This window comes from Asterias amurensis, chromosome 2 (genome assembly GCF_032118995.1).
Source record: "Asterias amurensis chromosome 2, ASM3211899v1".
NCBI lineage: Eukaryota > Metazoa > Echinodermata > Asteroidea > Forcipulatida > Asteriidae > Asterias > Asterias amurensis.
In genome coordinates, this window is record NC_092649.1 from 26196337 (window position 1) to 26210151 (window position 13815).

Genomic DNA, 13815 nt, shown 5'->3' on the forward strand with positions numbered 1-13815 from the left:
AGCCTCACATCAACAAGAAAATACCATCCGAGTTTATCGAGAAACAAGTATTCGTTAAATTCGATATTTTGTCCATTATCAAAACATTTAATAAACCTTCTTAAATGTAGGACCTATGCTGTGATTGAGTAAGAACATAGAGCAAGGACCAGACAATTACAAGGGGTGTGGTGGGGGGGGGGGACTTTTGGGGTGACCCCCCCCCCAAAAAAAAGGCTCTTCTCCATTAATATCGCACATAAATTTGGGGCTCATTTCATGAAAATCAATTTCTTAATCCTGGTGATTTTTTAAGTTGTTTTTTAAGCGAGTGTACTACTGATTTTACCTTGCATGCGCATCTCTAATCTGTTTTTTGAAATGATCATATTAAATTGAAGAGCCAGTGGCCTAATTGAACAAAAGCAAGCAAGAGTAGGGCCTACATAGAAATAAATGCCATTAGTGGTCCCTTGCATCCCTATACGTCCACCATGCAAAGTTTTAAAGGCAGTGGACACTGTTGGTATCTAAAAATAATTATTAGCATAAAACTTTACTTGGTAATGAGTAATGGGGAGAGGTTGATAGTATAAAACATTGTGAGAAACAGCTCCCTCTGAAGTGACATAGTTTTCGAGAAAGAAGTATTTTTCCACGAATTTGATTTCGAAACCTCAAGTTTAGAACTTGAGGTCTCGAAATCAACCATCTAAAAGCACACAACTTCGTGTGACAAGGGTGTTTTTTCTTTCATTATTATCTCGCAGCTTCGACGACCGATTGAGCTCAAATTTTCACTGGTTTGTTATTTTATGCATATGTTGAGATACACCCAATGAGAAGACTGGTCTTTGACAATTACCAATAGTGTCCACTGTCTTTAAATCCTTCTTTAGTCGTAAAGTTATATTTTGAAACAGTACTCATGGGACATTCAATTCACAGAAGATAATTTCTACATTTTTATTTGTGCATGCTTTAATTTAATATTATTCCTAGGAACATATAAATAGTAAAATGTACACCCTTGTTAAAGGGACATGTTGTGAATATATGGTTGCGAAAGTATTTTAAAAAGTAAAATACAATACATTTTGGTGCATGCTTGGTGTCATACTTTATTCCTGATAATGTCAGCCCTTACACATAAATAACAAAATGAACATCCTTGTTAAAGGGACATATGGCCATAGGAATGGGCGCTTTGGGCTATGACAAAGTTTATTATGAAATTAAGATGTTTTAAGCATAGAATTTATAATGATTCACACAAATTACCTCAAAATTGTGTGGTTTTCGATCCTTCCATTTCATGAACTAACACGGCTCACCGTTTTGTTGAGTAAATTTGGTTCCACAGAATGGAGGTCCAATACATTTAATTAGTTCACAAAGTAAAAAGAAACCATAAAGGTGTAAGGTATCTTTGTGTGGATCATTAATTACTGGCATACACTTTTAAAACATATCTTTCCAACCATTTTCATTTCATAACAAATGCTTTTTGTTGCCCAAAGCGACCCACTCCAGAGACAATGTTCCCCTTTAAGTTACACTACTTCATGAACTATAATACAATGCGCTAAAGAATGCCCGAGAAAAGAAACAAAAGAAAAACCAGAAAACATTTTAACATTCATCATCACCATTTACTTGGTGTGGGACAGAACACAAGCTTCTTCCATGTGCTTTGATCCTTGGTGAAATAGCCATTTGCGAGTTAGATTTGAATATTGTATGAATGACTTGCTTAGTCACAATGTAACGCTTACGATTCCACAGACTAAAGAGACAATGACACGTCAAATTGTTTGAGGCAAGGCTTTGCATTGCAACCTCCAGATGAGCCAACCCTGGTACCATACACATCGTTTCGGATTTGTGTATGGGTGTTATTTTTAATAATAAGTTTTTATAAAGCGCTTTTCCACAACCGAAGGGTGTCCCAAAGCTCTTCAAATCATTACCTGGTCACTGGGCCTTAAATAATTACTTAAACCGTCTCAGTTCCTTGGGGAGTATACAGCCCCGTGCAACAAATATACGCTACTCGGCTAAATCATTCACAAGAACCGTCTCTGCCCTCACAGGTACCCATTTACCCCTGGGTGGAGAGAAGAAGGTATAGTTAAGTGTCTTCTTCAGGGACACGAGTAAATATCAAATAATAATAGCGCTCAGGTCCGTCACGCAGAGACGCTTCAACATTATTACCCCTGGTCACTGGGCCTTAAATCATTCCTTAAAGCATATCAGCTCCCTGAGGAGTATACAGCCTGTGCCGCCAAATACGTAGCGCAATCACGACTATAATCAATCACAAGAACCAACTCTGCCCTCACAGGTACCCGTTTACCCCTGGGTGGAGAGAAGCAATTATAGTGAAATGTCTTGCTCAAGGACACAAGTGTTATGACCGGGATTTGAGCCCATACTCCGCTGAACACTGAACAGAATCACCAGAGCGTGAAGTCGGTGCTCTTATCCGCTCAGCCACGACACCCCAAGTGTCACCACCGGGATTCGAACCCACACTCTACTCAACAGAATCAACAGAGCTCGAGTTTGGTGCTCTTACCCACTCGGCCACAACATCCTTAAGTTGTTTATTAAAAGGTAAATTGTGATCAAGCATGCCATTGCACCAGACAATTATTAAAATCTAACACGCAAATGGCTTATTACATTCAAGCGTGCGTTCAGAAGCTATTGGCGAATGACAGAGTTGTAAACTGAGAAAAGAGCACACAAAATATTGACGAGTCAATCTTTCTTTGTTCAACCTTAAATTATTAACAATAAATAAATAATACTATTTAATACATATAAATAAAAATAAAATTGATTATGGGATTTGAGGCATTTCATGGGGAGGTAACAATTTGGTTTGCCGTAACACCGTGTGTGTGTTTGCTAAAAGAACATATATACCTGGCAAGTATGTATACATAGTGTTACCGCAAACCAAGTTATATAATATAATGCTTTCGACTAAATCCTTTAAAAGTAGTGGACACTATTGGTAATTACTAAAAAATCATAATTGGCATAAAACCTTATTTGGTAACGAGTAATTGGGAGAGGTTGAGAGTATAAAACATTGTGAGAAACGGCTCCCTCTGAAAAGACGCAGTTTTCGAGAAAGCAGTAACTTTCAACTAATTTGATTTCGAGACCTCAGAATTAGAATTTGAGGTCTTGAAATCAAGCATCTGAAAGCACACAACTTTGTGTAACAAGGGTGTTTTTTTCTTTCATTATTACCTCGCAAGTTCAACGACCAGTTTAGCTCAAATTCTTACAGGTTGGTAATTATATGCCTATGTTGAGATACACCAACTGTGAAGGCTAGTCTTTGACAATTACCAATAGTGTCCAGTGTCTTTAAAAGTTTCAATAGAATGTTCTCCTGATGGGTGGAGTACACTTCATCACAATGGTCAAGGCCTTGGTGCCCCTTCAAATCTTTCCCATAGACTTTAAGATTTTTCAATCTGAATCTTGCTTCTGAAACATGTAGAAAAAACTTCCAGATTTTCATCAAAGATGTAGATGCTGTTCAGATTTGTTCTTGGAAAACATTTGATCCCTACTAGAGTCCCTGGTCGAGTCTCAATAGAATGTACTTCTGATTCTATGGATGGGTAGATGCTTCATATCCTGCCAGTGATCTTTAGAGTAGTCCCATAGGTAGAAGTCATTGAGTATACTATTCAGAGACAGGTCAGAGAGGGCGCCCTCCTCGTCTACAGTCTCTGCTGTTTAGGCCCGTAGAAAGGTTTGATTCCTACTAGAGTCCCCCGGTCGAGTCTCAATAGAATGTGCTTCTGATTCTATGGATGGGTAGATGTTTCATTTCCTGCCAGTGATCTTTAGAGTAGTCCCATAGGTAGAATTCATTGAGTATACTATTCAGAGACAGGTCAGAGAGGGCGCCCTCCTCGTCTACAGTCTCTGCTGTTTAGGCCCGTAGAGGTTTGATTCCTACTAGAGTCCCCCGGTCGAGTCTCAATAGAATGTGCTTCTGATTCTATGGATGGGTAGATGCTTCATTTCCTGCCAGTGATCTTTAGAGTAGTCCCATAGGTAGAAGTCAATGATTATACTATTCAGAGACAGGTCAGAGAGGGCGCCCTCCTCGTCCATCAGTCTCTGCTGTCTAGGCCCGTAGAAAGGTTCGAGTCCAACTGGAGTCCCTGGTCGAGTCTCAATAGAATGTACTTCTGATTCTATGGATAGGTAGATGCTTCATTTCCTGCCAGTGATCTTTAGAGTAGTCCCATAGGTAGAAGTCAATGATTATACTATTCAGAGACAGGTCAGAGAGGGCGCCCTCCTCGTCCATCAGTCTCTGCTGTCTAGGCCCATAGAAAGGTTCGAGTCCAACTGGAGCCCCTGGTCGAGTCTCAATAGAATGTGCTTCTGATTCTATGGATGGGTAGATGCTTCATATCCTGCCAGTGATCTTTAGAGTAGTCCCATAGGTAGAAGTCAATGATTATACTATTCAGAGACAGGTCAGAGAGGGCGCCCTCCTCGTCCATCAGTCTCTGCTGTTTGGGCCCGTAGAAAGGTTCGAGTCCAACTGGAGTCCATGGTCGAGTCTCAATAGAATGTACTTCTGATTCTATGGATGGGTAGATGCTTCATATCCTGCCAGTGATCTTTAGAGTAGTCCCATAGGTAGAAGTCAATGATTATACTATTCAGAGACAGGTCAGAGAGGGCGCCCTCCTCGTCCATCAGTCTCTGCTGTTTAGGCCCGTAGAAAGGTTCGAGTCCAACTGGAGTCCCTGGTCGAGTCTCAATAGAATGTACTTCTGATTCTATGGATGGGTAGATGCTTCATATCCTGCCAGTGATCTTTAGAGTAGTCCCATAGGTAGAAGTCAATGATAATACTATTCAGAGACAGGTCAGAGAGGGCGCCCTCCTCGTCCATCAGTCTCTGCAATTCTTCATGGATTAACTGCGTTGATGAGGAAGAAATAAAGTTTTGCTTTTTAAATGGTAAAAAAAAATACACTGAAAAGTGAAGTTAAAACTCAATTTTAATTGAGGCATGCACACAATTAATTAAACTTAGGCTCACTACAATCAGGCATAATACTAATACAAAATTAACACAAGCAAAAAAGTACAGAGCTAAAAACTACATTTGTATAGGCATTTGCAGACTTGTTTAGCTACTAAATACTAATTCATACTGTTTTTCCAAGGAAGGACCTACAAAATAATTGGAAGTTTAGAGAAAATTAGAAAGAACATCATGCCGTAACAGCTATTTATAAATTGTAGGCCTATGATATATGCTGTGATGTGTTTACAAGCTGATGTAATTAATTACATGTTACTTGTACTATCTTGGGTTCACAAACACCCCAACAAACTCCCCAACAAAACCCTCCACACACACGTAACTACAAACAAAAAATCAGTGCTGGAAAAATTTGATAATTACAGTGAAATATTGTTCACAAACAAACACAAAATGGAATACAGTGGATCAAATTTTTAATACAATCAAACTGCATGCATCCAGTGTCGCATGGGAAAGGTTACAAAAAGAAAAATACAGTGTACAGTTTTAACCAATATGTGAACATATAAATGTGAATGCTTTTCTTCTATTAGGTTGCCTTGAGACATGACGCTTAAACCATCCGGCCACAACATGCCACACAAAGCACAGCATATTCAGTGCAAACATTAGAGGGTTACAACCATAAAAAACATGAGAAAATAGAAGTAGGCATTGCAAAATGCTTAGCAAACATAATAATAATGATAACAATTTCTTATATAGCGCAAATCACAATAACCGTATCAATGCTGCTTACATTAGTGCCCTGGTCACAGGGCCAATAACATCCCTGTAATGTTTCTCAGCTCCCTTGGGAGTATACAGCCCTGAGCTGCCTGTAAGGCGCTTGTGGCTTTTTCATACTCAATATCAACCTCTACCCTCGCAGGTCCCCAATTATACCCCTGGGTGAAGAGAAGCAATTATAGTAAAGTATCTTGCTCAAGGACACAAGTGTCACGACCATAATGACCAATGGTAAACAAATGCAAACTTAATGTCCTAATTTTTTCGACCACAGCAGACTCTTTCTAAAAGCTTCCTCAAGACATTTATTTTTCCCCACCCATCCTGGTTTGTTTGTTTTTCTTTAGTTGTTATAGTCTCATGTAAAGTGCTCTGTTCTCCGTAGAGCGCTATATAAATGCTTCTTATTATTATTATTGTTGAAACTCTTACCTCAACAGCCCAGATAGAGCAACCTCTGATCTCGACCTCTAACCTTTCACCAGGAGTGAAGAGACGACCCGACTCGAGAATCTCTCGAAGATTAGCAGAATACTTCAACACTCCGAAGTAATTTAACACCTGAGGCACTCTGTAAAAGAAAAAAACCAGTGATAGTGAGGCATTCTGAGGCACTTTGTAAAAATAGTTACATGTACACAGTTATAGTTATTTCAGTGCTTTTCTTATGGGGCTTTGAATAGGCCGACAGAGCCCAAGCCCAAGCAATGCCCGAACCAGTGTTTCGAAAAAGACCTACATTACCATAAATGAAAATGAGTTTAAACATAAAGGGAAACTTCAGAACAATGTCCGATGCACTAAGCCACTCGGGGATGTCACTCCAAATGAAGTTAAATCCTGTTTTCTTTTCTGCTTTGTATATACTATTCCTTACCTGTAATCTGCAAACATGGTCAAAACCTTGATATCGGTGAAGTTTCCGAACCCCTGACCTTCAAAGCATGCCCATATATCAGCAATGAGTATCTGTGCTCTCTTGTATAGCGACACTGTCAAGAGACAACAAATACAGGTTTTTTATGTACCTCGTTATTTGTGTATCAAGTAAACTACTAAGGGGAACTGGTTGGGTACATTTCAAAGAATTCTTTCAATAAGAATGACAAAAGAAGAGAAGGAAAAAAAACATGTTTTTACGTGAATGCAGAAGACAAATTGTCCGCGAACAGAGACTTAAACTCTTACCTGGGGCCCCGTCAATGGTAGCCACATCTCGGTACGAGGGGAAGTTTTCTGTGACTAGTTGCAGTAACTTTGATGCACTCTGACCACATTGGGAGATGCAGTTGGCGAAAGAACCCTCAAATTTCTGTGGGAAGAAAAGAGTGTAAGAGATTCCTTGAAAACTTCAACCTTCACTACTATACAACGGTACCACACAGACTGCCACAAACAACTTTAATTTCTATGCCAGAATTGAGTACATAAGTTTCTTTAATCAATCAATCAATCAATCATAAATAAATAAATAAATCATAAATAATTTATAAAGTCCAAAAAAATCAAAGGTTTGATAAAAGGTGATGAGGCACAGAAGAAATAAGTAAGTATGATATGGTAGCCCTCCTGAAACAAGTGGGCTTTCAGAAGAGTCTTGAATGTGTTGAAGGATGTTGTGCTTATGATGCGATTTGGAAATTTATTCCAGTTTGGGTCCATATGGCTTGTGTACTGTGGACTAAGTCCACACAGTGTCTCCACAGGAGACTGTGGCGCTTTTTTTTTAAACGAGCCAGTTTGCAGGAGAGTGCACCAAAAGTAATAGTTATTTTTTTAAGCTTGGGGTTGAACAAAGACAAACTTTACTAGAGTGGGACTTGAACCAACAACCTCCGGGCTGTTGCTCTACCAACTCAGCTATGTTGGCAGTCTCCCTATTCTGTTAATATCTTTGCTTGGAGAGGGGAGGAGGAAGTCAGAAGCCAGGCAACCTTTAACTGCCGCCTAGCCAGAGATTCACACCCACGTTTACAAACTGGAAAGCGGCAGCCTTAAGGGGATGCGATTGTTTTTATTTCAAATATTAAGTGACTTTTTTAATAATTTGCTTGGAACAAACAAAAAGGATATGTTCACATCAACATTAACCAAGGGGAAGCGTCAATGATGTTAAAAGGACTGTGGTTGACTTTCTTCAAGTTTGCGTGATCTACCTCAAGTAGTACTTTGCCTGCCTCATGAAGATGCTTTAATCTCTTCTCTAACAGTGGGATATCGGTGTCTGTTGATGAACGGAAGATGTGGCGTAGTTGCTTCATGGTCATACAGGAGAAGTAAGAGGCGGAGGTGATCGGGATGTCTTCCTGTTTGATGGACAGGATATTATAATAATAACTGGTTCTTACATAACGCATTTCACAATAACTATCTCAATGTGCTTTACATTAGTGCCTTGGTCATTGGGCCAACAACATCCCTTTAATCTTTCTCAGCACCCTGGGGAGTGTACAACTTGGGCAACCGTAACACTCCAAAGGCTTTTTCATACACAATGACAATATCAACCTCTACCCTCACAGGTACCCATTTATACCCCTGGGTGAAGAGATGCAATTGTAGTAAAGCATCTTGCTCAAGGACACAAAAGTCACGGCCAGGATTTGAACCCACATTCCGTTGACTTAACCACAATAACTTGATGTCGATGCTCTGAACCACTCGGCTATGACACCCTATTTTATGACTAGTAACATGTGCTTTATTTTTTTAAAAACCTGGTAGGGATGTGACTACTTTGTGTGCACGCTTGTTGAAAACTTTTGAATACTTGTAAGATGCTTGTGCGAAAAAAATGGAAACGAAAATTATGTACCAATGATTGTGGCTGTGAAAGGGTCCTGTCTGTTAGTAAAGAAAATGTTAGACAATTAAATGGTTAAGACCACTAAGAAATACTTACATCGAGTGCTCTATTGATAGCAGCGCACAAGGCCCAGTAGCCGCTGTGCATTTCCCCTTGGTAGTCCACTAAGAATCTCTTATCATTTGTCTCACTCCAGAAGGAGAAATTCAATGTGTCTACTACAAAGATCCTGAACGACAAAATAATAAAATACAAATCTATCAATCACAGTCAACAGGCTTTTGAGTGAGCAGAGTCTTAGATAGATGATTGCTTCGACCAAAAAAAAAAAAAACTTCTCAATTTATTGGACACTATTGCCAATTACTAAAAGTAATTATCAGCATAAAACCTTACTTGGTAACGAGTAAGGGTAGATAGAATTTGAGGTCTCGAAATCAAGCATCTAAAAGCACACAACTTTGTGTGACAAGGGTGTTTTTTGTTTCATAGTTATCTCGCAACTCTGACGACCAATCGAGCTCAAATTTTCACAGATTTGTTATTTTATACATATGTTGATATACACTAAGTGAGAAGACTGGTCTTTGACAATTACCAATAGTGTCCACTGTCTTTAAACAGTAGTTACACGACAGACTGCCACAATGTGACCATACCTTCTAGGCTAGCATTGGGTTTCTTTTGTGAGGACAGCTGACACTGGTACAACAGACTGCTGCAAAATACAATACCTTCCAAGCTGCCAATTGGGAGCAAGGGTTTCTTCTGTTGCAAGTACCCCTTGCACTGGGGTCGATTTCACAAAACTCTTCCTAACTTAGGACTAGTCCTAGGCAATGCTAAGAGATAGGACTGGTCTTAAGTAACTCATCCTAACTTAGGACTAGTCCTATCTCTTAGCATTGCCTAGGACTAGTCCTAAGTTAGGAAGAGTTTTGTGAAATCGACCCCAGGTACCAAAAACTTCTACAGTGTACCATATCTTATAGGCTAGCATATTGGTTGCATGGGTTTCTTCTGGGACATTTGTACTGCTGATACTGGAACCTCGGTCAGACTACCACAAATTAACCGGCCCTTACCTTTTTGGCTAGCATTGGTTTGTGTGTTTCTTCCGTTGGTATAGTGTGGAAACCCCATAAAATGTGAAGGGGAATAATAATAACAATTTCTTATACAGCGCATTTTACAATAACCGTATCAATGCGCTTTACATTAGTGCCCTGGTCATTGGGCCAATAACATTCCTTTAATCTTTCTCAGCTCCCAATAGGGAGTATACAGCCCCGAGCTGCCGTAGCGCTCCCACGGCTTTTTCATTCACTATATCAACCTCTACCCTCGCAGGTACCCATTTATACCCCTGGGTGAAGGGAAGCAATTATAGTAAAGTATCTTGCTCAAGAACACAAGTGTCACGACCGGGATTCGAACCCACACTATGGTGACTTAGCACCAGAACTTGAATTTGATGCTCTTAACCACTCAGCCATGACACTCCACAATTTTTTTTCCAATCGCCAGTCGGGCTAGTCAACCAGAACTGTACCCTCATTTATTGTGAAAATTAAAGGAACAGTTATACGACTGGCCAAGCGGGCTAGTAAAAGAAGGATTTTGACTCGCCCGGCGCTATTTTCACTTGCATTTGGTGACCGAGCGACCACTTACTTCAAACCTTGTTGTGAACTTTGGACTTGGTCTTTATTGTCTCAAGTGAAATTTTGTGGCATACACTTGGGCTGGAGAGTATACTAATATAAGTAAAGCTTAGTAGTTGCTGTTTTTTCCTGTCTGCAACTTATTTCAAGCTATTGACATTTGAATTCCACTTACCAATCAACAGTCTCTTTGGTCATCTGCTTTGGGTGCAGGTCATGTTGTTTCCACATCTTAATACTGTACTCATTCTTCTTCAAACTCTCTAAAACCTGTTAAAAAAGAGAGAGACAAAAAAAGCATGTTAGGATAGTCAATATAATGAAATAAAATTTACTAGTTTTAATTTAGGGTACTTTAAAAAAGCAACAAGTGGACCACGAGACTATCTCAATGGAAACCAAGAAATTAAAAAAAGGAGAGAAAAACAGAAGCGAAGATGGAGAGACGCTGGAAATGCAGCTTGGCTTTCAGACCTATTACATTTTTGGAGCAGCGTGTATTTAGCACGCAGTGGTTGGAACATCAGCAGATGGAGCCTGGAGCCAGAGTCGGAGCCCAAGCCGAATACACTATTGGTAATTACTCACAATAATTATCAGCAGAAAACCTCAAGTGGTAACGAATAATAGGGAGAGGTTGAAAGTACAAAACATTGTGAGAAACGGCTCCCTCTGAAGTGACGTAGTTTCAAAGAAAGACGTAGTTTTCGACGAATTTGATTTTGAGAACTCGGAATTAGATTTTGAGGTCTCGTAATTAAACTTCTGAAAGCACACAGCTTTGTGTGGCAAGGGTGTTTTTTCTTTCATTATTTTCTCGCAACTTCGATGACCAATTGAGTTCAAATTTTCACAGGTTTGTTATTTTATGCATATGTTGAGATACACCAAGTGAGAACACTGGTCTTTAACAATTACCAATAATGTCCAGTGTCTTAAAGACAACCCCTGATTGGATGTCTTACTCACCATGTTTGCAACTGTGGTCACTCCATCCTGATGAATCGTAACATCTTGGCTCTTAGATGCGATCAGTTTCCCCGACTCCCTTGGTAAAGGGGTCTCGATCAGTGGCAGTGGCAGTTGCAGAGAATCAAATGACGGCATGGTGGAACGGCGAGCTTCCTGGCCTTCAGCAAAAAGGTAGTTCTACACACAAGGAAACACAAATTGAAAGGTTGGAAAATAGTCCAAATTGAAAGGTTGGAAAATAGTCAAAATCCAAAAAAGATTATTTGCGGACAATGTTATTACAGACAACAAATGAAAAGCAAATTGATTTTTGCGACTGCCTAAATGTCGGACTTATTCACACACTGAGGAGATGTAGTGGACTAGAAGGCAAAGGAACCAGGCTGCACTGGACACATGGCAAACTGGCTATATACAGGTACCATCTACATACTTACTACAAACTACAACATGTATTTTATTACTTTCGGTTTTGACCCATACAACGATGTGTGTTAGCACTGTAAACTCAGTACTTTCCTGAGTCCTGTGAAAGAAATATCATACGCATATCTCAGGTGGGACTCGAACCCACGACCCTTGCAATCCTAGATCAGTGTCTTACCAACTAGACTTCCCCGAGACTGCCCAGCAGCAGGCAGTTCGAATCCTATGTTTTGGCAGCAGGTACAACGATATAATAGATGTTAAATTTGCATCGGGGATAAAGAATAATAATTTTGGTTTTTACCCATACACCGATGTATGCACTGTATACTCAGTACTTTCCAGAGTCTTGTGAAGAAAGAAAAAACCAAAACTTTGATTTTGAAATATCACAAGTGTCAAGATTAGGTTTTGAACGAAACATGGCTCTGCTTGCCACAGAATCCTGCGCTTACAATCATAATTCTTCACTTGCTGTGCAAGCAAAGAATTTCATCGAACATAACCACCAACAAACAATCACATTCATTTCAACACTACCAGTTTACCACCAACATCATTCAACAGGCCAAGAAAACTTAGTGAGATAGGCATACACTTATCAATATAATTACTATTTTAAAATCTAAAGCCATTTTTGCATGGCGAATCGAATCTTAATTGCAACAAACATGACCAACAGATTTGGCCAACAGCGGTTTGACAATGCATTGCATTGGGCATTCACTCAGTTCTGTTGTGTCTATAATAGAACAATACATAACATTTATAACAAGGCCTTGTATTTTTGTATGTTTATTTATGTAAATTAGGCGGGAGATTATTATTATTGTTATATTATAATCCCTAATTACCTATTGCCGGTTATCTCCCTAATAACCCATTGCCGGTTATAATAATAATTATTATTATTAGTTTTATTTGAGTGGGGGGGGGGCGGGGGGACCACTCCCGTTGCCGTCCCATCACACGATATAATGGGGAGGGGGGCGTCATTCTGCTCCACCTTCCAATACGATGGAGTCAGACTATTTAAACAACTTGTTTTGTCAATTTGGACTATCGAACCTTAGTGTCGATTCGGACTATCGAACCTTATTATCGATTCGGACTATCGAACCTTATTATCGATTCGGACTATCGAACCTTATTGTCAATTCGGACTATCAAACCTTATTGTAAATTCGGACTATCGAACCTTATTGTCAATTCGGACTATCGAAGCTTATCGTCGATTCGGAATAATGAACCTCGTTTTTGTTTTGACTATCAAACCTTCGGACCAACTAACCTTTTTTAAATTCGGACTACCGAACCTTTGGACCAGTAAACCTTCGGACTAATGAACCTTCGGACTATCGCATCAAATGTTCGGATTAACGAACCCTATTACATTTTCGGACTAATGTCAAATGAACCCCCTTTTATGGAAAATTTGCACGTTCGGACTATCGAACCTTCGGACTATATAAGCCTATTCGCTATTGCAGCTGTGCATGTCCGTTACTGCTGACAACGCAATTTGTTCATCTCCCGTGACCTTTTGACAATACCCGGGTTTATTGACAAAAGGTCACGGGAGATAAACAAATTGCATTGTCAGCAGTAATGGACATGCGCAGCTGCAATAGCGAATAGGCTTATTGAACTTTCGGACTCTCTGTCCTTACTCTATGTATGGACCAACGGACCTTCGGACTATCGGGCGGACCCCGAAAACGTAACGGCTCAACATGCTAAAACTAAAAGTAAAAACCTACCTGCAATGTAGTTACGATTTTACTCAGGCTTTCCAATCAATACTCACCCGAAGTGGTGGTTGTACCACTAACAATCCTAAATGTATGTGCATGTAGTTGAATACTCGGGTACTTTTAAGTGTTTTTGTAACAGATGGGTTCAGTTATGATTTGTCACACTGTCATAAAAGTGAAAACACGTGCAATACCGTGCAATCTCCCAACACCGGCTAATCACAACATGGACTATTGAGGGCGCCATAACGGTTTAACGGTGCCGCCACGTGGGCATTACATAAATAAACAGGAAATAAACTCCCGATTTAATTAAACGATAATTAAAAAATACTCAACAAATCGTGTAAACCTCTGAAAAACAACCAGACTTATTTTCGG

At 39.7% G+C, this 13815-nt stretch overlaps 1 protein-coding gene across 2 annotated transcripts; it reads right to left on the reverse strand.

The window, feature by feature from the left end:
* Positions 1 to 971: 971 nt before the first annotated feature.
* On the reverse strand, positions 972 to 13657 carry LOC139933975 (queuosine 5'-phosphate N-glycosylase/hydrolase-like). 2 transcript variants are annotated; one of them, XM_071928224.1, is made up of 9 exons: positions 13488 to 13657; positions 11252 to 11431; positions 10458 to 10552; positions 8715 to 8847; positions 7969 to 8118; positions 7001 to 7124; positions 6690 to 6804; positions 6245 to 6383; positions 972 to 4951 (listed from the first exon to the last, which is right to left on the reverse strand). In XM_071928224.1, exons 1-9 carry the CDS (start codon positions 13530 to 13532, stop codon positions 4787 to 4789), a joined length of 1146 nt encoding a protein of 381 aa, XP_071784325.1. In that variant the 5' UTR covers positions 13533 to 13657; the 3' UTR covers positions 972 to 4786. The 2 variants fall into 2 exon arrangements, with proteins under 2 accessions (XP_071784325.1, XP_071784326.1); XM_071928225.1 differs by having other exon boundaries at positions 13441 to 13657.
* Between the last annotated feature and the right edge of the window lie 158 nt (positions 13658 to 13815).